The sequence below is a fragment of the Dermacentor variabilis genome, chromosome 11 (genome assembly GCF_050947875.1).
Source record: "Dermacentor variabilis isolate Ectoservices chromosome 11, ASM5094787v1, whole genome shotgun sequence".
NCBI lineage: Eukaryota > Metazoa > Arthropoda > Arachnida > Ixodida > Ixodidae > Dermacentor > Dermacentor variabilis.
In genome coordinates this window covers 58,845,839-58,871,472 of record NC_134578.1, presented here as the reverse complement: position 1 = coordinate 58,871,472, position 25,634 = coordinate 58,845,839, and the positions used below count along the sequence as shown (strand labels likewise).

At 46.4% G+C, this 25,634-nt stretch overlaps 2 protein-coding genes and 1 non-coding gene across 6 annotated transcripts in view; 2 read left to right on the top strand and 1 right to left on the bottom strand.

Annotated features, from left to right (window-relative positions):
* The window catches only part of LOC142564702 (dicarboxylate carrier UCP2-like), a 113,682-nt gene extending 100,684 nt beyond the window's left edge, over window positions 1-12,998 (top strand). For all 3 annotated transcript variants that reach the window (XM_075675835.1, XM_075675837.1, XM_075675836.1), the window contains exons 6-7: window positions 6,863-7,145; window positions 10,656-12,998. In XM_075675835.1, the coding sequence (XP_075531950.1) occupies window positions 6,863-7,145; window positions 10,656-10,848 (476 nt within the window). In that variant the 3' untranslated portion in view covers window positions 10,849-12,998. The remainder of the gene's footprint in view (window positions 1-6,862; window positions 7,146-10,655) is intronic.
* TRNAL-CAG (transfer RNA leucine (anticodon CAG)) lies at window positions 40-123 on the top strand. Its single transcript has one exon. It is a non-coding gene; the product is annotated as a tRNA-Leu (tRNA).
* Window positions 12,999-16,555: 3,557 nt separating the features above from the next.
* Ilp7 (Insulin-like peptide 7) overlaps window positions 16,556-25,634 on the bottom strand; it is a 114,487-nt gene continuing 105,408 nt past the window's right edge. For both annotated transcript variants that reach the window (XM_075675820.1, XM_075675819.1), the window contains exon 4: window positions 16,556-18,731. In XM_075675820.1, coding sequence (XP_075531935.1) covers window positions 18,508-18,731 — 224 coding nt within the window. In that variant the 3' untranslated portion in view covers window positions 16,556-18,507. The remainder of the gene's footprint in view (window positions 18,732-25,634) is intronic.

Here is a 25,634-nt window from a genome sequence, read left to right as displayed (position 1 = left end):
CTGTTGACTCTGTGACACTTTCATGTTTTGTGATGTCCCGTCAGGATGGCCGAGCGGTCCAAGGCGCTGCGTTCAGGTCGCAGTCCGGTCTTCCGGGCGTGGGTTCGAATCCCACTTCTGACAAGGGTTCTTTTTTCTTTCACTCTCATCTGATGTAACATGCGAAATTGGATTGGATATTGTTACGTTTCGCCTACGACGCGCGGTTTAGCCGGCGCGGCTGCAACAAAGCGGCAGACATTTTGGCCCGTTCGGCGCCGCCGCTACGCCTCCCCGCCAAGCGCGTCCAGGCATGTTCCGATGCCACGTGTCTTCATGTGCGTGTGTGAGTGTATGTGCATATTGGTGCCCACGCTTGTCGAAGCGCGGCAGCCGGGGAGAGAGGAGCTCCCAACAACTGTGAAGCGGGGGGGTCTGACAGGTGCCGACAGGACAGTGTGAGCCACCTTCTCCTCCCCATTGTGCCCGACCGGCGCCGACACGACGGTATGAGCCACCTTCTCCTCCCCATTGTGCCCGACCGGCGCCGGCACGACGGCTGCGCCACCTTATCCCATTGTACCCGAGCGGCACAGTCACGTGCTCGTCTATAGAGGGGTTCCTTCTTGCCCTCAACTGCGAGAGTATGAAAGCAGCTGCCCCCGGACGCCAAAGGAAGGCTCCGATTTCTTCTGTTGAGTAAAGTGCACTCCCGTCTCTCTACTTCGGTCAACCTGACCGCCAACTCTTTGCGATGTTAGAATAAACAAGTTGTTTTGTTGTTACCAGTCGACTCATGCTTTGCCGGGACCTTCGGATGCTTCCTGTTGTACCCCAGGCCGCCAGGCCAACGCTACCCTTGGGGCTTGCGACCCAGGTGCAACAACGGGCGTCAGCGCCGAGTTCCCAACAACTCGTACCAGCGGTGCGATTACAACAATATGCTTCTTCGATGGCGCATACCCACAGCGGGGGATTGGCAAAGATTTGAATGGTATTAGGAAATGTTGGAATTACAATGAAACTGTAGGTAGCGCTTCATCTCTTCCGTTTTCCTCTTTTGTGAATACGCAACGCTAAACTACTGTTGACTCTGTGACACTTTCCTGCTTAGTCATGTCCCGTCAGGATGGCCGAGCGGTCCAAGGCGCTGCGTTCAGGGTGCAGTCCGGTCTTCCGGGCGGGGGTACGAATCCCACTTCTGACAAGGGTTCTTTTTTCTTTCACTCTCATCTGATGTAACATGAGAAATTGGATTGGATATGCTTCTTCGATGGCGCATACCCACAGCGGGGGATCGGTCAAGCTTTGAATGGTATTAGGAAATCTGGGAATTACAATGAAACTGTAGGTATCGCTTCATCTCTTTCGTTTTCCTCTTTTGCGAATACGCAACGCTGACGTACGGTTGGATCTGTACCAATTTCTTCCGCTTTCGTGTCCCGTCAGGATGGCCTTTTTGACTTTGAGGCGCGCTAGCGAGCGTCGATCATGAGATCTGTAGGAGCCGCTTCAGCGGCCAAGAAGGGTCGCGGTACCAGGAATCTTGCCTCAGAAGACCAGGAATATCAAGTTTTACTGCCTCAACTGCCGACAGGTCGATCCGTTTGTTTTTAATACAACGTTTTTACATGCTGATGTACGCGCCAGGTCTTATCGCGTGGAGCATTTCCGCGATGCGCAGGATAGCTTAGGCCTACTTCCTGATGTTATCGCCCTAGGGGCCTATCAGATGAGCCATACTTGTGCAGTGAATTTCAAGAGCGACGAGGGCGCGAAGAGGCTTGCAATCATCAATGACGTCAAAGTCAATGAACATCGGTGCATTGTAGTTGATCCAGCCAACGAGGCCGTGCAGCTGAAGCTGCACTGGATGCTACACAGCGTGCAGGACGAGGACACATACGCACAGCCCTGTCACCGTTCGGACAGCTGAGGGGGGTTTTCCGGGAATAGTGGCATGTTCACGGAATACAAGATAAAGCATCATCGACGAGGATGGTGTCGCTGGTTCTGAAGACGGGCATGACCGCGGAAGACCTGCCGCATCAACTTCGTGTCGCTGGTGAGCAGGCCTTTGTTTTTGTACAAGGCAAAGGACCACTTTGCCAGAAATGCCGAAACAGCGGACAAGGTCGACGTGACTGCCGCGTCCCGAGATGTGCAGTTTGCTGTCGCTGCGGCCACGACGAGACGGAATGTGTTAATGCGTTACGCGTCCGTCACAGGACCGGCACTGCGCGGAGTGACGCGGCTGTGCTCTTAATGGACGAGGCTGGGATGATGAGGCTTCCCGCGCACACGTCCTGCCGTGGGACACAGTTACGAGGCCCTCTGTGCATCTGAGCGGGCTCCCATTCCCCCGAAGGTGGCAACTGCGCTATCTACGGATCAGAAAGCTGCAGTACAGAGGACATGCGACAAGAGGGGCAAAGAAGAATCGGCCACGGAACCCGCTTCTGCCGGACCGGATGCAACAGCGCTTGTCCCGGCAATTGCTTGGGTGGACGTCGCAGAATAGAGTACAAGCAATGCAGCTATGAAAAGAGCAAGGGACTTAGCCAACAGCGAGGACAGGAACCTTGACAACGAGACCAAAAACGAACCGCCGCCCAAAGCGCAGGCGGGTCGCCAGGCACCTATGCGCCCGTGGCCCAACGTCCCAACCGCCTATACGTATGACCACGCGCCTACTGGGGCGCCCGGCTCGGACTAGTGCCGAGAAGAGATGGGCACCTCTTCAGAACCAGCCTTCGATATTTGTAAAGGTACGCTTGGGCATAGAGTGGCTTTCCTTAGAGCAGTTAAATTTCGAAGGTATTTTTTAATTGTGTTGGGATTGTTTGTTTTCCAGCGGCACCGAGCGATCGGCTTGCCTTGTGCAGATAAATGGCGGTGAAATTAGAGGCAGCACTGGCAGTTGCCACGTTAAATCGTTAGATAATCGGGGCCATGGAGCGTGCAGGTGACAGTACCAACTTAACCGTTTGTGTATAGAGAAGGAATCCCATGTTGTTGATTTACAAGAAATTGAAGTCGATACTCAAGAGCAGACCGATCGTATGGATACGCCTTTCGCGGCTCATTACGATGTCTGTGTAAGCCATGCTAATGGCACATCAGGCGAATGTGCATTGCTAATACAGAAGAGTGCTGGTATCGTTGAAGGAAGTATAACTGTATGTCAAGCTGGCCGCATGCTCATTGTCCATTTTCTTTTTCTGGAGCTTCGCGGCGGCTGTTATGCGTTTTCGCACCGAACAGTGTGAATGATCGATCATTGTTTTTCGAGTGCATCGAGCAGTATCTAAAGTGTGATCGCTTCGTCATATTTCTTGGTGATTTTAGTTGCGTGTGTTTGATTGAAGACAGATTCAGAGGGGAACGTGTTCGTGACAAAAGTGCCCCCCGTTTCAGTACACGAATTGAATACCACAACTTAGAAGATGTGTGTCTAGTTTTCATTCACGGATGGCATGATTCTGCAGTACACGCACATTCATCGAATAAGCCGAGCAAATTTGCACACACTGTTTCTCGCGACTTGATCCTCTTTGTAACAGTTATAACGTCGCACCGCTATCATTCATGGTTCATACCAGGATAGGCTTCGCGATGGGGGAAAAAAGTTAAAAGAACACGGTTCAACTGGAACACGTGAAAACTTAACGAAAAGCTGCTTGAGGATGAACCATTTGTGCGCAGAGTTAAGGAAAATATAACAGAGTTGATAGTAAATAAGCATGCAAATTTTATTGGTGCATCGGAGGAATCGAACACCCAATGTGAGCTCATTTCAATCGAAAGAGGAAGCAGTCTTCAGCGCGATAAACTGCAGAAACGAAACTGCAAAGTCAGCTTGAATTCTTTTTAAGTGCACAAAATACGGTTCATGTTCAATTAGTTGAAAGCGTAAAAAAAGTAAGACATGAACTGGAAGTTTTGACGCAGCGCAATACAAAGCAGCACTTGTACGCGCTCGGATCAAACGGTTATGGATGGGTGAGATGTCAAACAAATGGGCAATGAGCTATGGAAAGTGGCACGCGCCAAGAAATAAGATTGGGCTGACACGTTTTCGAAACGAGGTGACGTCAGAAGCTTCGCTGCTCGAGAGAGCCTTTCTTGAGAATTATAGCGAATAGTTCGGCAATGTGACATGCTCTGGACTAGGGTCTGATTGTGAATTCACGAGCGAAATGCCAAGGTTGACTGATGACATTAGAGAAAGCCTTGAGATGCCAGTAAGTGTTCTCGAGATAGAAAGGGCGATAAAGGAGCTGTTGTCAGGCAAATCGCCAGGGCCGGTCGGCCTAGGCGCCGTTTTTAGGAATGAAATGCTTTTAGCTCCTGTTGTCGGCGACCTTCAAGAGACTTTTAGCCAAAATATAGAGCTGTTATCCGCGCAATCAAGACGAGAATGGGACGAGAACGAAACGAGAGCATCCGGGCAACCAGTCAAAACTTAAGAAAATGTGGTCTCCGGCCCCCAATTCCTCGTGCAGGACCGCATTACATACGCTAGTTACTGCCCAAGCAAGTTACAAGAATAAAATATTGCTTCCAATTACTTCGCAATGTTTGTTCACAATATCATTCAAGCTGTAACTTCTTGTGCGCTGAAGTTAAACTTGACATTTCCGATAGCAACGTTCAAAAGGAAGATACAGTGCACCATGGCACTTGACCCGCCGTGGTTGCTCAGTGGCTATGGTGTTGGGCTGCTGAGCACGAGGTCGCGGGATCGAATCCCGGCCACGGCGGCCGCATTTCGATGGGGGCGAAATGCGAAAACACCCGTGTGCTTAGATTTAGGTGCACGTTAAAGAACCCCAGGTGGTCAAAATTTCCGGAGCCCTCCACTACGGCGTGCCTCATAATCAGAAAGTGGTTTTGGCACGTAAAACCCCAAATATTATATACCATGGCACTTGATTGCCATTTTTCGACGCGGAGACAGGGTTTCCTGTGCGCTTTTCAACGCCAGCGGTCCGTGAGTTCCGCGGCGCGGGTTTTGCGCCGCCTACTTCGAGGGATGGTTATGAGTAATCGTCGACGGGAGAGGGCGCGCTTCCGGCCCCCTTCCTCGCTTGCGCACGCGAGATTGAGCCGTGTTCGCCGAATTACCTTCGCACTCTTTCACTCGCCCATACCATCTACGGCGAGCGGCGACGGTTTTATAGCCCTTGGACTTTATACGGAACCTCGCGGTGACGGCCACGCCGACGGCAGAAATGTCCCTCGAGTGTCCATATATTTGCTGTCGCGATAAAAAAGTGCCACGCTCATTCCGCAGGTCACACGTAGTGTTGATTCCAAAAACCTAATACCGGGAAAACTTCTTTAATTTAGTTAATACAGACCGATTAGTATACAGATTACAGATGACAAAATCTTTACTAAAGTGCTGGCTAGTCGATTCCAATGCATGATTAAGGAGCTTATAGAGCCGCACCGGACGTGTGGCATTAAAGGCCGCACGGCTTTCACGATCACCCACATTGTAAGGAATGTGCTCGAATGTTGTGATGCCATTGAAAGTCGGGTGGCCATGTTGCAGCTTGACCTTGCGAAGGTCCTCGACCGGGTGTCACATGAGGTGCTTCTCTCTCTACTGCAGTACTGTAATGTTGGGAGCATCGTATTAGATGGCGTTGAAATTGGCTTATGAGGAGTGTTCAACGCAGATTATAATTACGAAGTTTCTAAGTTCCAAGGTACCAGTCCACTCGTCTATACGGCAAGGCTGTCCCTTGTCTTCTTAGCTTTTTGCCCTATACCTCGAACCCTTTTGTGCGGAAGTCATGCGTGATGCGAACATACGTGGTTTTAGGGTGCACGCCCCAGAAGTTAAAATGCTGGCTTATGCAGATGACTTCGCCGTCTTTTGTGAAGACAGGGAAAGCGGGCTCGGGACTGTCTGGCTTGCAAGCTCTTTCTGCAGGATCACGGTTGCCCAGATAAACTTCCAAGAAAGTGTTGGCGTATGGCATGGAAGCCGGGACGACATGCCTACAGATTTCGCTGGAATGCACTGGAATACAGTGTCTTCACTCTATCTAGGAGGGCCCTAGAGCACTATCGGGACTCGACGCAGTTATGGAGCGGGCAAACAGAATTGGTGAAAGAAAAGATAAAGGGATGGTAGGGCCGGGGATTGTCAGTGTTCGCGCCTGACTTAGCTCGTAATGTTCTTTTTTATTGACAAAGGTCGGTATATACTGTAAGTACTGTTCATGCCTCGTGTAAACGTTCAAAATATGCACTGAGTATTGCTATCTTTATCTTTAATTCAACTTGGGAGCGAAGCAGCCAGCGTCACAATACTTTATGCCAGAGTTCCCAATGGTGGGCTCGCACACTTGTTCGTTAGGCAGATGGTATTGCGGTTCTTCTTCCGGCGCGATGAAAGGAATGCTTTCCTCCATATGGTAATTCAGGCGAGAATGGCAATCGAACTGCCGGAATTCGTTGTCTTCATCCAGCGTTATGAGAAGAAGTGCGAGTGGTAATTATCGTGAAGTAGTTGCATCGTGTAGAATACTCTGTGCACGTTTTGCCCTTGAGTATTTGTGCTCAGTAACAAAAAAAATTGTTGTGGTTCAGCGTGCCTTGAACCTAGTTATACGAGCCAAAACGCTGTTAAGCATGGTTAGACACGGCTCTTCAGGCGAGACGGATTGACAGCATTGCGGAGGCTACGATTATTTCCTCAGATATATCCTTGAGAAGCATTGGAGGACAGGGTAATCCGGCATGCATTGGACAGTTGTGTTGCCGAGTGTCGCACGCGACTGAGCAGCAACTGGAGAGAGAGAGAAAGCCAGTCGTGGCAATCAGCGTATTGATGTTTCCATTTTCGTTTCTTTCCTTTTCCCTTTAGGTATGCTTCCGAACATCGCGCGCAACAGCATCGTCAACGCGGCCGAGCTGGTGTGCTACGACAGCGTCAAGGAGGCCATCCTGTCACGGGGCCTGCTGGGGGACAACATTTCGTGTCACTTCGTGGCGGCCTTCGGGGCGGGCTTCTGCGCCACCGTGGTCGCCTCGCCCGTGGACGTGGTCAAGACGCGATACATGAATGCCGGCGCGGGACTCTACTCGGGCGCCGTCGAGTGCGCCGTGCGCATGTTCCACGAAGGTGGACTCATTGCCTTCTACAAAGGGTGAGCGAAACCATGTGTGCGTTCCCGTTATCGATACCGAACTTATATTTAGTGCGAGAAAGTGTGGCACGAATCGCAACGCATTAATCGGCACCTTCTTCTCCCGGGGACACTCCATTTTCAGGAAAGATGCTTTTTTTTTCGCCTGCTCCCGAAGTTGAACTTAGATGCTGTTCCATTGCAGTGGGCGTAACCAAGCTGATGATGATGACCCTTCCGCACGCCACCCCTCGCTAAATGGAAGTGTCATCATCGTCAGCCTGGTTACGGCCACGCCCTTGTCCTGTAGTGGGCGTAACCAGGCTGATGATGATGACCCTTCCATTTAGCGAGTGGTGGCGTGTAGCAAGGAATGATAGCTGAACGTTACCAAGCATTCCGTGCAGTTGATATTCTTGTGGGGTAACAAGTGAGCTTGATGGAGTGTAAACATTCTGTGCCTTCTAATTATAATCGCCTTGAGCAGTCTTCGTAGCGTTGCAAGTGTTTGCGCTGCGGTTTCATCATCATCATCATCATCATCAGCCTGGTTACGCCCACTGTAGGGCAAACGCCTCTCCCATACTTCTCCAACTAGCCCGGTCATGTACTAATTGTGGCCATGTTGTCCCTACAAACTTCTTAATCTCATCCGCCCACCTAACTTTCTGCCGCCCTCTGCTGCGCTTCCCTTCTCTTGGAATCCGTTCCGTAACTCTTAATGACCATCGGTTATCTTCCCTCCTCATTACGTGTCCAGCCCATGCCCATTTCTTTTTCTTGATTTCGACTAAGATATCATTAACTCGCGTTTGTTCCCTCACCCAATCAGCTCTTTTCGAATCCCTTAACGTTACACCTATCATTCTTCTTTCCATAGCTCGTTGCGTCGTCCTCAATTTAAGTAGAACCCATTTCGTAAGCCTCCAGGTTTCTGCCCCATACGTGAGTACTGGTAAGACACAGCTGTTACAAACTTTTCTCTTAAGGGATAATGGCAACCTGCTGTTCATGATCTGAAAATGCCTGCCAAACGCGCCCCAGCCCATTCTGATTCTTCTGATTATTTCAGTCTCATGATCTGGATCCGCAGTCACTACCTGTCCTAAGTAGATGTATTCCCTTACCACTTCTAGTGCCTCGCTACCTATTGTATATTGCTGTTCTCCTCCGAGACTGTTAAACATTACTTTAGTTTTCTTCAGATTAATTTTTAGACCCGCTCTTCTGCTTTGCCTCTCCAGGTCAGTGTGCATGCATTGCAATTGGTCCTCTTAGTCACTAAGCAAGGCATTATCATCAGCGAATCGCAAGTTACTAAGGAATTCTCCATTAACTTTTATCCCCAATTCTTCCCAATCCAGGTCTCTGAATACCTCGTGTAAACACGCTGTGAATAGCATTGGAGAGATCGTATCTCCCTTCCTGATGCCTTTCTTTATTGGGATTTTGTTGCTTTCTTTATGGAGGACTACGGTGGCTGTGGAGCCGCTATAGATATCTTTCAGTATTTTTACATGCGGCTCGTCTACACCCTGATTCCGCAATGCCTCCATGACTGCTGAGCTTTCGACTGAATCAAACGCTTTCTCGTAATCAATGAAAGCTATATATAAAGGTTGGTTATATTCCGCACATTTTTCTATCACCTGATTGATAGTGTGAATATGGTCTATTGTTGAGTAGCCTTTACGGAATCCTGCCTGGTCCTTTGGTTGACGGAAGTCTAAGGTTTTCCTGATTCTATTTGCAATTACCTTAGTAAATACTTTGTAGGCAACGGACAGTAAGCTGATCGGTCTATAATTTTTCAAGTCTTTGGCGTCCCCTTTCCTATGGATTAGAATTATGTTAGCGTTTTTCCAAGATTCCGGTACGCTCGAAGTCATGAGGCATCGCGTATACAGGGTGGCCAGTTTGTCTAGAACAGTCTGCCCACCATCCTTCAACAAATCTGCTGTTACCTGATCCTCCCCAGCTGCCTTCCCCCTCTGCATAGCTCCCAAGGCTTTCTTTACTTCTTCCGGCGTTACCTGTGGGATTTCGAATTCCTCTAGACCGTTCTCTCTTCCATTATCGTCGTGGGTGGCACTGGTACTGTATAAATCTCTATAGAACTCCTCAGCCACTTGAACTATCTCATCCATATTAGTAATGATATTGCCGGCTGTGTCTCTTAACGCATACATCTCATTCTTGCCAATTCCTAGTTTTTTCTTCACTGCTTTTAGGCTTCCTCCGTTCCTGAGAGCATGTTCAATTCTATCTATATTACACTTCCTTATGTCAGCTGTCTTACGCTTGTTGATTAACTTCGAAAGTTCTGCCAGTTCTATTCTAGCTGTAGGGTTAGAGGCTTTCATACATTGGCGTTTCTTGATCAGATCTTTCGTCTCCTGCGATAGTTTACTGGTAGCCTGTCTAACGGAGTTACCACCGACTTCTATTGCACACTCCTTAATGATGCCCACAAGATTGTCGTTCATTGCTTCAACACTAAGGTCCTCCTCCTGAGTTAAAGCCGAATACCTGTTCTGTAGCTTGATCTGGAATTCCTCTATTTTCCCTCTTACCGCTAACTCATTGATCGGCTTCTTATGTACCAGTTTCTTCCGTTCCCTCCTCAGGTCTAGGCTAATTCGAGTTCTTACCATCCTATGGTCACTGCAGCGCACCTTGCTGAGCACGTCCACATCTTGTATGATGCCAGGGTTAGCGCAGAGTATGAAGTCTATTTCATTTCTAGTCTCGTCGTTCGGGCTCCTCCACGTCCACTTTCGGCTATCCCGCTTGCGGAAGAAGGTATTCATTATCCGCATATTATTCTGTTCCGCAAACTCTACTAATAACTCTCCCCTGCTATTCCTAGTGCCTATGCCATATTCCCCCACTGCCTCGTCTCCAGCGTGCTTCTTGCCTACCTTGGCATTGAAGTCGCCCATCAGTATAGTGTATTTTGTTTTCACTTTACCCATCGCCGATTTACCCAACGCTGCGGTTTACTCTGCGGCAAATTTTATCTCCGCACTTCAAAAGGAGACGGTCGGGCGGAGCCACTGCGGCCTGTCTCTGCCAGGCTCGATCCGCGCGTAACTTGTGCCAACCTCATTTTCCTCCTCTTCCTCTGACGATTTGAATTTCGGCATGGTAGCAAGAATTACTGTGCGGGTGACAATCCGAACCTCACTCGATAATATTTGATAACGTTTGATTCGACATTGACATTGCTCCACCTCTCTTGAAGCACACGTTCCTGCCTCGTTCAATGAAGCATGTTTTCGTGAACTCATTTTTTAATGCATGCGTTAGATGTCCCTTTCCGTATGCAGTAGAGCAGTATCACAGTCGGGATGGTTGCAGTGCAAATAATGCTACCAAAAGCCGACTAAGCAAAGCTTTGTACTGTAACCTCTTCTTTATGTTGTTTTCAAATGGCGTCGGCAAGTCGCAGTATGCACAAATACATTTTCTTCTTCTCAGTTTCGTTCAAGCCGTCGTAGTTCAACAATGGTCCGTTCTTTTCCCGCGCAGGTTCACGCCCTCGTTCGTCCGGCTAGGTTCATGGAACATCTGCATGTTCATCACGTACGAGCAGCTGAAGCGACTGTTCCACCACTTGAACAGCGGTGACGGCTCGTCCAACTGCCTGATCGTGGGTCAGGACAAGATACACCTCTCTCGCTATTCGGTGCTGGCCGAGCCCAGCGCCGCCATCATCCTTTAAGCCTGTACATATCACATACGTTCCCCATCTCACTCGTCATGCAAATAGGCTGAGATAGACAGGAGTGCGCACTATAGGCTGACGCGCGGGCACGACTACGGTCATGGCAGTGGCGGTCGTTGCTGAACATTCTGTAGACGACAATGACTTCCAGCCAAACTTACTCGTGCGTACGAAACTAGTCGAAATGTACCCTGATAAGACTTTTTTTTACATTCTCAGAAGAAAAAAACAAGCAACAGACCCTAAAAGAAAGGTCCTTCCTGACAACCCTACTGTTCTATCAATTATTAGGAGCTTAAGAACGCTTACTCTGACATCACGGCACCCCAGAATGGCAGGGTCTAGTTCGATTCGCGGAGATTACGAATGGTTTGTACTGGTAAGTATCGAGTCTTCAGGTGATTCTAGCACTCGGCAGCGAAAAAGCTATTTAACAGCACATCAACTGGCTTCACTATTTTGGAAAGTTGCTCACGTTTTCTTTTTAATAATGTATGATCGGATATGCGTATTCGTGTCGGTTAGACGAACATATATGCAGCTTTACATTTTCACGTCAAGCTTTGTCAACGAAGGCAGTATTTTCAAGGAGCAAAACACATATATTTTATTATTGAAAGGCAGACTTGTCTGCCGAGCTGCTCTTAAAAACCTTTTTCTAGAGTCTCTAGAAAGCCTGTAGACACCTTTCCGGAAAATTCATGTATTGCCTGTAGGCACCCTGCGAACTCGTAGCATTACAGTATTTTTTTCGCACTTGTATAGGCTACTTGCACGTTACCCACTAGCTAGACTGCGAACTCAAAAGATCGAAAAAAAGAAGATTTGGTGACGACTCATGCATACATGGCGTCTGTATTATCTATGCAGCTAAAATAAGTTTATAATAATGCCACAAAGCTGCGTATATGTAGACTATAGACAATCTGCATACTGTTTAAGTTGTTTTTTTGTAGGGAAGCGTACGCTGAATATCTACCCTGCACAGGGAAACGAATGGGGAAGGACCGAAAATAGTCTTGAAAGATGATTTTGTTGATTAAAGAAGTTTCCCATATATAGATAAACACGTACGAGGGTGGCTTTCTCAAATCCATGGCTCTAGTCCAGTGCTGTGTAAATTGTTGAGAACAGTCGCCGTAGTTCTCACTGCCGTGAGGTCACGCCATGATCCCAAAATAACAGCTTCGCGTAATGTTTTCCTGCCGATGCGTGCTAGCCAAGAGGTCAGCGTCTGCCTCTCGCGGGCGATGGGCATGCGCGTTCCTATAATTAGTTATAAAGTATACTGAAGGCAATGAAAAGTCAATAGAAATACAGCGTTTTCTTAACAACTTCTGCAAGAGTCCTGTGCCATTTGGTACACACATAAAAGCGAAGCCCGGCAAAAACCTCTAGCTCACAGCTGCTGAAAATTGTAATATGGGCGATCCAATAATTGCATCCGCTTTCCGTACCATTTCTTCTCGACTGTTACGGAGTCTTATCACTTTGTTTGGAGATCGATGGCTATAATATATGAAAAATTATCAAACTGCGTACGGATAATGTCTCTGTGCAGTTGGGCGCGCCTGTCTATCTCACCTAATAAATCACTCATTACCATCACACTACCCCGATATTAGGAAGGAAATAGATTGATTTATGATTACTCTAGAACAACAACAGACCAAGCGTTCAGCCTTTATCACAACCTTATCATAACCTTTCATCTCAGCGTACGTCTGTGGGACGACAGAGAAAAACGTATCTGTCTCGCAGGACACGTTATCTATAAGGCATGCTGCCGCCATCATATATTTACTATTGACGCACGTTCAGTGCATTTTAACTTGGCCCTAAAGGGTACCCTTGCTCGTCACTGCGAGGTGTTTCGCATATCATAAACCTTGTCAAGGGCTACGGGCCTGTTTAGGTTCGTTGTGTTAACCCCTGCAGACAACCAAATAATCGTCTGATCACGTAACACCGTTTCGAACACAAAGAGCGTGGCTACAGCGATGTGCTCCAGGTTGTCAAGGCTTGTTTCCTTGAGTTTGTATAACTTGAAATGACGACACCGAGTCTAATGCTCTCACCGCGACCAACCATTTGGTGCTCGGGTGTTGGGCGTGTCAGAAGGTTGCAATAAAACCCTCTATTTTGTATTTACTGTGTCTTCTTTCTTTGCTAGGAGTGTGTCTCTTCTTTGTGAACGTCACAGCATTGAATTTCAACAGAGATATTCAAGCATCTTAGTCGTCTCTTTGATCACTCCATTGGGACCACTTGAGACATGAATACTGTTAACTTTTTTCATTGTCCCTTTAATGCGAAATGCTCTCCTCTTGCTGTACGTACAAACAGCCTCCCAGAAAATGCTTTACTCCGAAAGCTGGTCAATTGGTCGATTAACAGCGATCGATTGGTATCTCAAGATGACGCAGACTTTTTACCCGCCGTGGTTGCTTGGCGGCTATGGTGTTGGGCTGCTCAGCACACGTTTGCGGAGTCGAATCCCGGCCACGGCGGCCGCATTTCGATGGGGTCGAAATGCGAAAACACCGGTGTACTTAGATTTAGGTGCACGTTAAAGAACCCCAAGCGGTGTCAAATTCCACAGTCCCCCACTACGGCGTGCTCATAATTAAATCGTGGTTTTGACACTTAAAACCCCATCTTTATTTTTTTAGGTGACACAGACACATCGTTGTAGGCGGCTACGGTGAATTTTCTTCCCTTCCTTGTATCTTAAAGGGACACTAAAGTGAAACGCAGAACCAATTTATATTGGTAACGTATTATATCAAAACTTCACTTTCTTTCATTTCGCAGCAATCGGTCGTTATTCAATGAGAAAATTAATGTCAAATTCGATCCCAGTGTTCGTACGTCAGTGTGACGTCTCGAATTTCAAAATAATATTTCGTATTTGGGCAGTTTTGGCCGAGTAAACGTCAGTGAAGCTCGCTAAGTCTTTGGCTTCTTTAGAAAGCAATGTAGTCCATATGGGCGTCCATCAATCACGTCACGAGGAGTTAGGACAAAAACTTCGAGGTGGCCCCCTGTCTGGTTTTTACGTCTTTCCTCACAAACCATATCTCGTTTCACAGTAAGAGCTGCTTTTTTGTATTGTAGAACGGTAATTTACTAATACAGCCCAAGACATTTTTCTATTTAGTGTGCCTTTAACTGAGTGCCCAAATCTATATCTAAACGAGCTTTTTTGCATTTCGCCCTCATTAGAATGCGACGACGAGTAAAACCCGTAACCTTGTGCAGAAAAACCCATAAACGGGTTGTAAGCGACACCATGTCTACCGACATAACGCTTGCAGCGATGGGCGCTTGAGTAGCGAAATCCACTGAGGAGCGGGCAAAGCAAACTTAAGCAAAAAGACCGATCCTTGCTGCTGCACTTCCGTCACTGATCGCTACGACAGTGAGACGGAATTACAGACTTACAGTGGCATCGCGCTAAGACTGGTATTGTTCCAGGAGGCACATTCGCGGTCGCCAGAGTATATATGAGAGTTAAATTATGGGAGTGACTGCCTGCTGTAGCTGCGCCTCGGCTCCGAAGCACGCCGTACTGGAGATCTCTTGCCTAATTCTTTACGCCATGGGTAACCGCGCACAAGGGTGTTATATTAAACAGGCGTTTCCACATTCTGCCCTGACCGAAATGCTGCGGCCGCCACTACATATCGAACCCCTGACCTAATAGGCAGCGGTTAAGCGCCATAGGCATCCACCACACGAGGGCGCTGAAAGTATAAAAAGCACGCCGCGGCGATGGCACGAGATGGCACGAGGCTGGTTTCGTCTGGCCAACCACGGCGGACACTTGCGCCATCTGTCGTCCAACCCAACCTCTCCGCTTCCGTATTCCGTCTGGCCGCACTGTCTCCTACTGAGCCTACATTTTTTTTCTACCGACCGTAATGTAGCGTACCACTTACGAGTATTCGTGGTTGCCGCATCGGAATGGCCGACAGTGCTGCGCGCCTGCGACGATTGCGGCAGCAAGGAAACCATCGAACATTCCCTTTGTGATGTGTCCTCGATGCAGTGCCCAGAGACGGTCATTAGCAAAAAGCGCTGGCACGCTTTGCTGACCGGTCGCCGCTTTCTAAGCAGACGATCTCAGAATGTAGGCTTATACAGTTCTCGCGCCAGAATGGGACGACGGCACGGCTAAAGTTCCTTCGTTTAAGTGATGAGAAAACGAGAACAAAGTAAAAGCTGTCACCTCGTTCTCGTTTTGCTCATCGGCTTGAATTTCAATCTCCCGCCTTCCCCCCCGTTTTTCCTTCGTTCAAGTGACTCATTTATTACAGCGAAGCCGTTAAGGACTAGTTTCCCCAGGACCGTGTCCGTGCGTGGACACAAAACTCCCCATACGTGGGCTGATCCTGAAGGTAGTGCAACGCAGGGGCGACCAGCGGTGGAGGTGAAGCAGGCGTTAAGCACTCCCCATACGTGGGCCGATCCTGAAGATGGTGCAATAACGGGCCGACCCGCGGCGGAGGTGCAGTTCGCCATTGAGGGACCCACATACACAGCTTCGCTTCTCATCCTTCTGCACAGTGGAAAGGCACTGAGCTTTTCTCTCTTTTTTATCTGTGAGCGTGCCTGGAGCCTCTTTTTTCCCTCTCCGTGTGATATTTGACTTCTCCGTTTCTTTATCTTTCTGCCATTATCGCTTTCGCAGTGCGAGGTAGCAAGCCGGATGTGTATCTTCCTGTTTATACCTGCCTGCCTTTCACACCTCATTCTTCTCTCTCTGCAGCACCTGGGAGTTCTTTGCGATGTCACCACCATATGTCACAAGAATATGAAAATTTTTGTGTCACTTGCAGATTCAATTAGTAGACGTGAGAGCCAATTCCTAGCAGTTTACGATGTTTTCAGGCCACACCAGTTGTCGTAAGCAAACATGCGGAAAGACTTTCTTTAGGGCTATGAAAACTTCCTCTTGCAGTTGGGCTAGAGGTATATACAGGCGTAGCTGCTACTCCATGGGAACTGAACGTTTGCCTTGGCTAAAAGGCTCAAAACTTTGAATACATGGATTTAGTCGCAGTCTTGTATCTAGCGAGTTCTCGCGGTAATGGCCAGCACTCGTGAGTCAACTTGGAAGCAATGGTGTGAAGGCCCAAGTTTCAATGGCTTTCTTCGCACTGGTGCCGAAAGATGAATAAAGCTGACGCTCTGGCATTCAAGAGGCTCGCACGCATTCAGACGAAACAAATCTTAAGGGAATTTGGTTAGAGTAGATTTACATACGTTATATTTAACTGGGAACAAGGGTTAATGGAGCTTAGGTGATTCCTTTTCGAACGATATTTCTTACAAATCTTCAATTAATTGTGCTTTTCTTTTAACAGTTAACAGCAAAAACATTTTGGAATTCAATTAGGCACTTGAAAGCTACACGTGTGTCTTGGATGTGCGACTTCATTCGGAAAGCTGACTATTAAACCACCTCCACTCGCACGTGGCGCTTCATCACGTCCATGAATGAAGAACTCAGTGCAGTAGCTCGGGCCTTCTCAACAGTGTTAAACACAGGAACTAAATGTTCTCAGGTCATTACAACAGTGCTGTGCGGCAACTACAGTGTTCGTCCGCAAGCTTACCGTGTTGCGCTACAAGTGTGGAGACGTTGAAGTTCTTTGCGAATAAAAAAAAACTCTGAAGCCAGTGATTCATTTTGAAGCCATTTTTATTTTTCCGCCACCACCACCTACAGCGCTGGGCGCTTAGAGTGCTTATTTACTCTTTGTTTTTGCGGCCGCGAAAGGCCTATGTGTGGAAGTTTTTTTTTATGGTGTACTTACGTACGCTTCCCGGCGTACACAAGAAGAGGTAATGTGTCCCTGGAGAGAAGCAAGCAGTGTACTTGTACATCTCTGAGAATCGGGACGGGTGTGACTAAGGAGGGGCCATTTCGCCTGCAAGACCCGCGACACGGCGTCCACACTTGTTTTGTTTGTTTCTGAGGAACACCGAGAATGTCCTTGCAGTCGAAGGACAGCAAGGATATACACTTCCCTTGCGCTGTGTGTCGTTTCTTACCCCCTTCTTTCTTAACGGTGCGACCAGAAGACGCGTCTGTTCCAGGCGCGAACGCACAGACGCCCTCAAACATCCGGGACAACGAAGGGATCGGTCCGATAAGGGCTCTTCCTTGCATATCACAGCGACGTTTATCACAGGACTCCGTAAGCACATGCGCCAAGCGGGTGCGGCTAACGACCAACAGGGCTCGCCTGAAACGCAAGGCTTTTGCACTTTGGCTGAGGCGCCACAGGTGAAGCAGCAATGTAATAAGAAAGGAAGGGAAAAACAACTCTCGCTGTTAAACAAGATAGCGTCACGAGACAACAATGCTCAACATTTGACTCTCAAACATTTGTACTGAGCAGTACACATCGCCCATTCCGACAACAAACCATCTGTGATCTTGGAGGTAACATGGTGGCGCTTATTTAAACAGCCACGAAAAACGAAAAGGGCGTCATTGTTGACCAAAGTTACGAGGCATGCTAGGCCGGCAACTCCGAGGAAAGATAATATGTCAAGGGAAAAAGGGGATAAGCAGAGTGCAATGACGAAATTTATTTGGATGTGCACTGGGAAGACATATATCCCACCAACTACCCGACTTCTGCAGCACCTTCTTTTTTCATGCGTCTTCTCCTTGCCTTATAGTAGGGCGAGGTATGATTTGAGTTAAAATAGGATCACAAATAACGCAGATGCCAATTTGACTGTCAGTGTTGGAAATAGCCGAGTGCCCGGGCACGTCTGGCTACATGTTATAGGCCACAGATGCCTGACGGTGCCTATAGGTTTTGCCAATTTTTACGCGACAGGCTGCTCGTCGTGCCTGTTGATAGCTACCAACACGAAAAGACGCAACAGGCACAAGAACACAAGAAAAAAGAGACTGGACGGTCACCAACACCAGGTCAATGGAGAACAGAGAAGGATCTGTAACCATGCACTCTACAGTCTACACTGCGTTTTGTAGGGTCACGAGTGCGCCTGCAGACGCATGATTTGTCAGTTCTTTTGTCATGAGGGATCAGTAGTAAGACCCTCTAACTTTACTGGCTTGCGAATCTTTTTGCCCTTTTCAGGGACCACGAGCCACAGCCACGGTATACCATCAAGATTCATTCTCAAACCTAGCTCCTCCTAAACGGGTGCGTCTTCTGGTCACACGCGTTTGTTCACACTCATAAGAAGAAAGGGAGTGCTGGTAACTCCTTTAAACCGCGATTCCGCTACTTTGTAAACCGCGAGTCGCATGCTGAACTCTATCTTAAAGACCATCTCCATAACAGAGCGCGAACAAACAAAGGTCGCACAAAAACCGACAAACACCGTCCCTTGTTTGTTAGCGCTATGTTCTGAAGTTGAATTGACATCAAATTCGTCGGTTCCTGTTCCTTGCATTTTAAGAATTTGCACTCCATCGAATTGTTCAAAAAACTTTCGACAGTGCCCAAGCGGACGGAGCGTACCGCGTCGACGAGGAAAGCTCAAAACGGAGTCAAATACGGGACTGACTCTCTTGGACAAAAGGGAGTCACCGGCACTCCTTTTGCTCGCGGAGTGCGAGAGACGTGCGCGCTGCGCGTGTGTGTCCACGGGAGCCGGTTCGGTCTAGCCCCTGCGGTTGCGTATCCTCCTACTGGTGGGGCAGTACTCCGCGTACTCTTCCCAGCTGCAGCCGGTCTGGACGTCACAGCACTCGTCCATGATGCCTCGCACTCCCAACCTCTGGCGCCGCCACGACTTGCGCCTTCCGCCACCCGCCTGCTTGCCCGTCACAGAGGAACTCAGAAGGCTCAGTGCGGTCTCGGGCTTCAGAAACACTTCAGCGAGATCTGCATGCAAAACAAGAAGCCTGGAATTAAATTATGTTAAAGCGAAAGAGAAGAATAGACAGAGAGAGGAAGCTCTTCGGTGAAAACCGGGGAGATCTGTCGCGTGAAACGCCTGCTTTGCTACTAAAGGAGAATGTGGTGAGAAATAAAGTGAAAAACAAAGAACACGCCACACCTGATGCGCACAAAACACACCGTACAGAATTAAAGCAACTCGTTGAGACCAGTGTCTCCCAGAAATCTCAAGTTACTCGTAGAGCTGGACGCCGGCGCGGCACCAGTCCATGGTTCAAGTACTCGTTGCAGCTCAGGGTGTGAGCCCTGAAATAAGTTTAGTGTGGGCAAGAGGATGGTCCTTTGGAGCGCAAAAAGGTTGAAATTGCAGAATAAGCCTGCTATATATCCTCGTACATTGGTCCCAGGGCGCAGTATTGAAACTGGCTACGTAAGTAGTGGTATTTGATAGGTCAACTGCAACAAACTTCGTTCTGACTAAATTGGTTATAAATGAGTAGCCTATAGCCAACCGAAACAACCTCCGTTGAACTTCAATGTCTTTTTATACATCATTTCTCTCCCTCCGTCTATGCCCTTGAAGCAACCTTATCGATGTATTGGGGTTGGCTTTTGTCAAAATTACTGATTAACCGCGATTACATTGCCCCTAACCAGAGTACTTTCCAGTTCTTTCAGCGTAAATGCAAGACAATTGCAAGTCCAAGGCGTGTTTCCTCCCTACTTTCTCAACACCTCTGCGACTCTTGCGCAATGGGAGCAGAGCGTCCCTATATACGCAATAAAACTTCGTTAGATATTGGTGACGACCTTTCTTTATTATTATTTTCTGTTTATTGATAGCACTGCTCTAATTTTCCGAAAATTTAGTGGAAGAGTGCTTATTACTTTCGCTATATTTAGAGCGCCTGACATTCGGAAAATCTGCAAAAGGGCAAAGCGCATGAAACCTGGTTAATCATGGCGCTGGCTCGAACACAGAGGCTTATTCAAGCAAGGTATGCTAACTGAATTCACAGTGCAGAACCTAGACAAGAACAAGAAGTGAATTGAGGACAAGAGCTGATTCCAGTTTGAATTCCACTGGAAGTTGTTCCTGTAGCTACGGTCTCAAAACAGTACTCATAGCCACGAGATCAATTGAGTCTTAGAAAGAACCAGATGAAAACTAGGCACAGCAAGAACGAAAGAAAGATATCAGCAAATGGCTGGCGTTGGCTATCACGACAGCAGTAGTTTATCTCGATATACTTCCCAAAGAAAAAGAAAAAACGCACCAGCAACGGTACTCCACAACCTTCTGGACGCAGCTAAGGAGTTATGGAAAGTTGCTATAGACAATGTCGGAAGCCAGTGCTGGTCCTCGTCTCTGTTGCTCTTGTTCTACTCCTCGCCTACTTTTCGCTCGGTCAAGTTGGTTTCTTCAAGCTATTGCGATAAAAAAATGAATTGAACCAGAGTGAACATAGGTGAACTTATATGTTTTTCAAAGTTGACCTCGTAACTCTTGGCTTGCTAGGTTCAAGTGGATCCGAATATGTGGGGTGGGGAAAGAGGAAATGCAGTCATCAAGCCTTCGACAAAGGTAGGGGTGGAGGGTAAGTTTTGTAATTTGTTTCGTTTTCCAACAGCAAGAGACCTACGGAAAGTTTACTGATCCACAAAAGACATGGAACTAGCAGGTACCTCTAATTTCACAGGAAAGCCAGAGCTTACGAAATGGAGGCTTTGGATCTCGACCTTCATTATGCTTAAGATGCAGTACCCATAATTGTCTGCAAAACTGCGGCACTTCACTGAAAAAACTTCAGCGAGAATAGTGGCAAATCAGCAAGCAAAACTTTCTAAATTTTCGAATTGGCATTGATGGCGTCGATAGACCGCTCCTGTGAATTTCTTGTCTTTTGTAACGTTAAACTACAGAAACTAGAGCACCGTCTTCAGTACAGTTGTTCAGTGTTTTATTTCATGACACACTTCGACTACACTAATGCGTGCGTGGGGAGTGGTGTATGCGATGAACTCGTCTTTCGACAAAATTATTTTTCGCGGCTAAGACCATTTTTATAGCATAAATCAGCGACAGCAAATTTCTGGGGAGCGAGGTGAGCGATCTAATAGTATTCAGGCAACTTATTTTTCATGTTGAGACGATAGTTTCATTCGCGTTTTTCCAATTTTTTCAAGAATATCATTCCGTGCTCATTTCTTTATTTATCGCTAAATGGCAATCAGCTAGTGCAGGGGGAGTAATGTATGCGATTCACCAGCACTTTCGAGGCAATTTAATTTTTGTGGCAAAAACGATATTTCCATGGGCTATAGGCTTAGCGTTTTTCCAATTTTCTCGAGAATATTATTCTGTGCGCAATATTTTAGTTAGCGCCTAAATGGCAGTCAGCTAGTGCGGGCGGAGTACTGCATGCGATTCACCAGCACTTTCAAGGGAATTTAATTTTTGTGGCAGAAACCATATTTCCATGGGCTACAGGCTTAGCGTTTTTCCAATTTTTCTCGAGAATATTATTCTGTGCGCAATCGTTTATTTATCGCTTAAATGGCAGTCAGCTAGTGCGGGCGGAGTACTGTATGCGATTCACCAGCACTTTCGAGGGAATTTAATTTTTGTGGCAAAAACGATATTTCCATGGGCTATAGGCTTAGTGTTTTTCCAATTTTTTCGAGAATATTATTCTCTGCGCAGTCGTTTATTTATCACCTAAATGGCAGTCAGCCAGTGCGGGCGGAGTAGTGTATGCGATTCACCAGCACTTTCGAGGGAATATAATTTTTGTGGCAGAAACCATATTTCCATGGGCTATAGGCTTAGTGTTTTTCCATTTTTTTCGATAATATTATTCCGTGCGCAATCGTTTATTTATCGTTGAAATGGCAGTCAGCTAGTGCGGGGGGAGTAGTTTATGCGATTCACCAGCACTCTCGAGGGAATTTAATTTTTGTGGCTAAAACGATATTTCCATGGGCTTAGGCTTAGTGTTTTTTCAATCTTTTCGATAATATTATTCCGAGCCCATTCGTCTATTTATCGGCTAAATGGCAGTCAGCTAGTGCGGGCGAAGTAGTGCATGCGATTCACCAGCACTCTCGAGGGAATTTAATTTTTGTGGCTAAAACGATATTTCCATGGGCTTAGGCTTAGTGTTTTTTCAATCTTTTCGATAATATTATTCCGTGCGCAATCGTTTATTTATCGCCTAAATGGAAGTCAGCTAGTGTGGACGGAGTAGTGTGTGCGATTCAGCAGCACTTTCCAGCTAATTTATTTTTGTGGCAAAAACGATATTTCCATGGGCTTAGCGTTTTTCCATAGGCTTAGGCTTTCCATAGCTTTTACATAGGCTTAGCATTTTTCAAATTTTTTTGAGCATATTATTCCGTGCCCAATCGTATATTTATCGCCTGAAAGATAGTCAGCTAGTGCGGGGGGAGTAGTGAATGCGATTCACCAGCACTTTCAAGGGAATTTAATTTTTGTGGCAGAAACGATATTGCCATGGACTATAGGTTTAGCGTTTTTCCATTTTTTCGAGAATATTATTCTGTGTGCAATCGTTTATTTATCACCTAAATGGCAGTCAGCTAGAGCGGGCGGAGTAGTGTAAGCGATTCACCCGCACTTTCGAGGGAATCTAAATTTTGTGGCAAAAACGGTATTTCCATGGGCTATAGGCTTAGTGTTTTTCCGATTTTTTCGAGAATATTATTCTGTGCGCAATCGTTTATTTATAGCCTAAATGGCATTCAGCTAGTGCGGGCGGAGTAGTGTATGCGATTCACCAGCACTTTCGAGGGAATATAATTTTTGTGGCAAAAACGATATTTCCATGGGCTATAGGCTTAGTGTTTTTCCAATTTTTTCGACAATATTATTCCGTGCCCATTCGTATATTTATCGCCTAAAAGGTAGTCAGCTAGTGCAAGGGGAGTAGTGTATGCGATTGGGCAGCACTTTCGAGGGAATTTAATTTTTGTGGCAAAAACGATATTTCATGGGCTTATAGGCTTAGCGTTTTTCCAATTTTTTCGAGAATATTATTCCGGGGCCTTTCGTATATTTATCGCCTAAAAGGTAGTCAGCTAGTGCGCGGAGAGCAGTGTATGCGATTCACCAGCACTTTCAAGGGAATTTAATTTTTGTGGCAAAAACGATATTTCCATGGGCTACAGGCTTAGTGTTTTTCCAATTTTTTTCGAGAATATTATTCCGGGGCCATTCGTATATTTATCGCCTAAAAGGTAGTCAGCTAGTGCGGGGAGAGTAGTGTATGCGATTCACCAGCACTTTCAAGGGAATTTAATTTTTGTGGCAAAAACGATATTTCCATGGGCTATAGGCTTAGTGTTTTTCCAATTTTTTTCGAGAATATTATTCCGGGGCCATTCGTATATTTATCGCCTAAAAGGTAGTCAGCTAGTGCGGGGAGAGTAGTGTATGCGATTCACCAGCACTTTCAAGGGAATTTAATTTTTGTGGCAAAAACGATATTTCCATGGGCTATAGGCTTAGTGTTTTTCCAATCTTTTCGAGAATATTATTCTGTGTGCAACAGTTTATTTATCACCTAAATGGCAGTCAGCTAGAGCGGGCGGAGTAGTGTAAGCGATTCACCAGCACTTTCGAGGGAACTTATATTTTGTGGAAAAAACGATATTTCCATGGGCTATAGGCTTAGCGTTTTTCGAATTTTTTCGAGAATATTATTCCGTGCGCAATCGTTTATTTATAGCCTAAATGGCATTCAGCTTGTGCGGGCGGAGTAGTGTATGCGATTCGGCAGCACTTGCGAGGGAATTTAATTTTTGGGGCAAAAACGATATTTCCATGGGCTATAGGCTTAGTGTTTTTCCAATTTTTTCGACAATATTATTCCGTGCCCATTCGTATATTTATCGCCTAAAAGGTAGTCAGCTAGTGCGCGGGGAGTAGTGTACGCGATTCGGCAGCACTTTCGAGGGAATTTAATTTTTGTGGCAAAATCCATATTTCCATGGGCTATAGGCTTAGCGTTTTTCCAATTTTTTGGAGAATATTATTCCGGGGCCTTTCGTATATTTATCGCCTAAAAGGTCGTCAGCTAGTGCGCGGAGAGTAGTGTATGCGATTCACCAGCACTTTCAAGGGAATTTATTTTTGTGGCAAAAACGATATTTCCAGGGGCTGTACGCTTAGTGTTTTTCCAATTATTTCGACAATATTATTCCGTGCCCATTCTTATATTTATCGCCTAAAAGGTAGTCAGCTAGTGCGCGGGGAGTAGTGTATGCGATTGGGCAGCACTTTCGAGGGAATTTAATTTTTGTGGCAGAAACGATATTTCCATGGGCTATAGGCTTAGTGTTTTTCCGATTTTTTCGAGAATATTATTCTGTGCGCAATCGTTTATTTATCACCTAAATGGCAGTCAGCTAGTGCGGGCGGACTAGTGTATGCGATTCACCAGCACTTTCGAGGGAACCTAATTTTTGTGGCAAAAACGATATTTCCATGGGCTATAGGCTTAGTGTTTTTCCAATTTTTTTGAGAATATTATTCTGTGTGCAATCGTTTATTTATCACCTAAATGGCAGTCAGCTAGAGCGGGCGTAGTAGTGTATGCGATACGGCAGCACTTTCGAGGGAATTTAATTTTTGTGGCAGAAACGATATTTCCATGGGCTATAGGCTTAGTGTTTTTCCAATTTTTTCGAGAATATTCTTCCGGGGCCATTCGTATATTTATCGCCTAAAAGGTAGTCAGCTAGTGCGGGGAGAGTAGTGTATGCGATTCACCAGCACTTTCAAGGGAATTTATTTTTGAAGCAAAAACGATATTTGCATGGGCTATAGGCTTAGTGTTTTTCCAATTTTTTCGAGAATATTATTCTGTGTGCAATCGTTTATTTATAGCCTAAATGGCAGTCAGCTAGAGCGGGCGTAGTAGTGTATGCGATTCGGCAGCACTTTCAAGGGAATATAATTTTTGTGGCAAAAACGATATTTCCATGGGCTATAGGCTTAGTGTTTTTCCAATTTTTTCGAGAATATTCTTCCGGGGCCATTCGTATATTTATCGCCTAAAAGGTAGTCAGCTAGTGCGGGGAGAGTAGTGTATGCGATTCACCAGCACTTTCAAGGGAATTTATTTTTGAAGCAAAAACGATATTTGCATGGGCTATAGGCTTAGTGTTTTTCCAATTTTTTCGAGAATATTATTCTGTGTGCAATCGTTTATTTATAGCCTAAATGGCATTCAGCTTGTGCGGGCGGAATAGTGTATGCGATTCGGCAGCACTTGCGAGGGAATTTAATTTTTGTGGCAAAAACGATATTTCCATGGGCTACAGGCTTAGTGTTTTTCCAATTTTTTCGGGAATATTATTCTGTGTGCAATCGTTTATTTATCACCTAAATGGCAGTCAGCTAGAGCGGGCGGAGTAGTGTAAGCGATTCACCCGCACTTTCGAGGGAATTAAATTTTGTGGCAAAAACGATATTTCCATGGGCTATAGGCTTAGTGTTTTTCCGATTTTTTCAAGAATATTATTCTGTGCGCAATCGTTTATTTATAGCCTAAACGGCATTCAGCTAGTGCGGGCGGAGTAGTGTACGTGATTCACCAGCACTTTCGAGGGACTATAATTTTTGTGGCAAAAACGATATTTCCATGGGCTATAGGCTTAGCGTTTTTCCAATTTTTTCGACAATATTATTCCGTGCCCATTCGTATAGTTATCGCCTAAAAGGTAGTCAGCTAGTGCGCGGGGAGTAGTGTATGCGATTCGGCAGCACTTTCGAGGGAATTTAATTTTTGTGGCAAAAACGATATTTCCAAGGGCTATAGAATTAGCGTTTTTCCAATTTTTTCGAGAATATTATTCCGGGGCCTT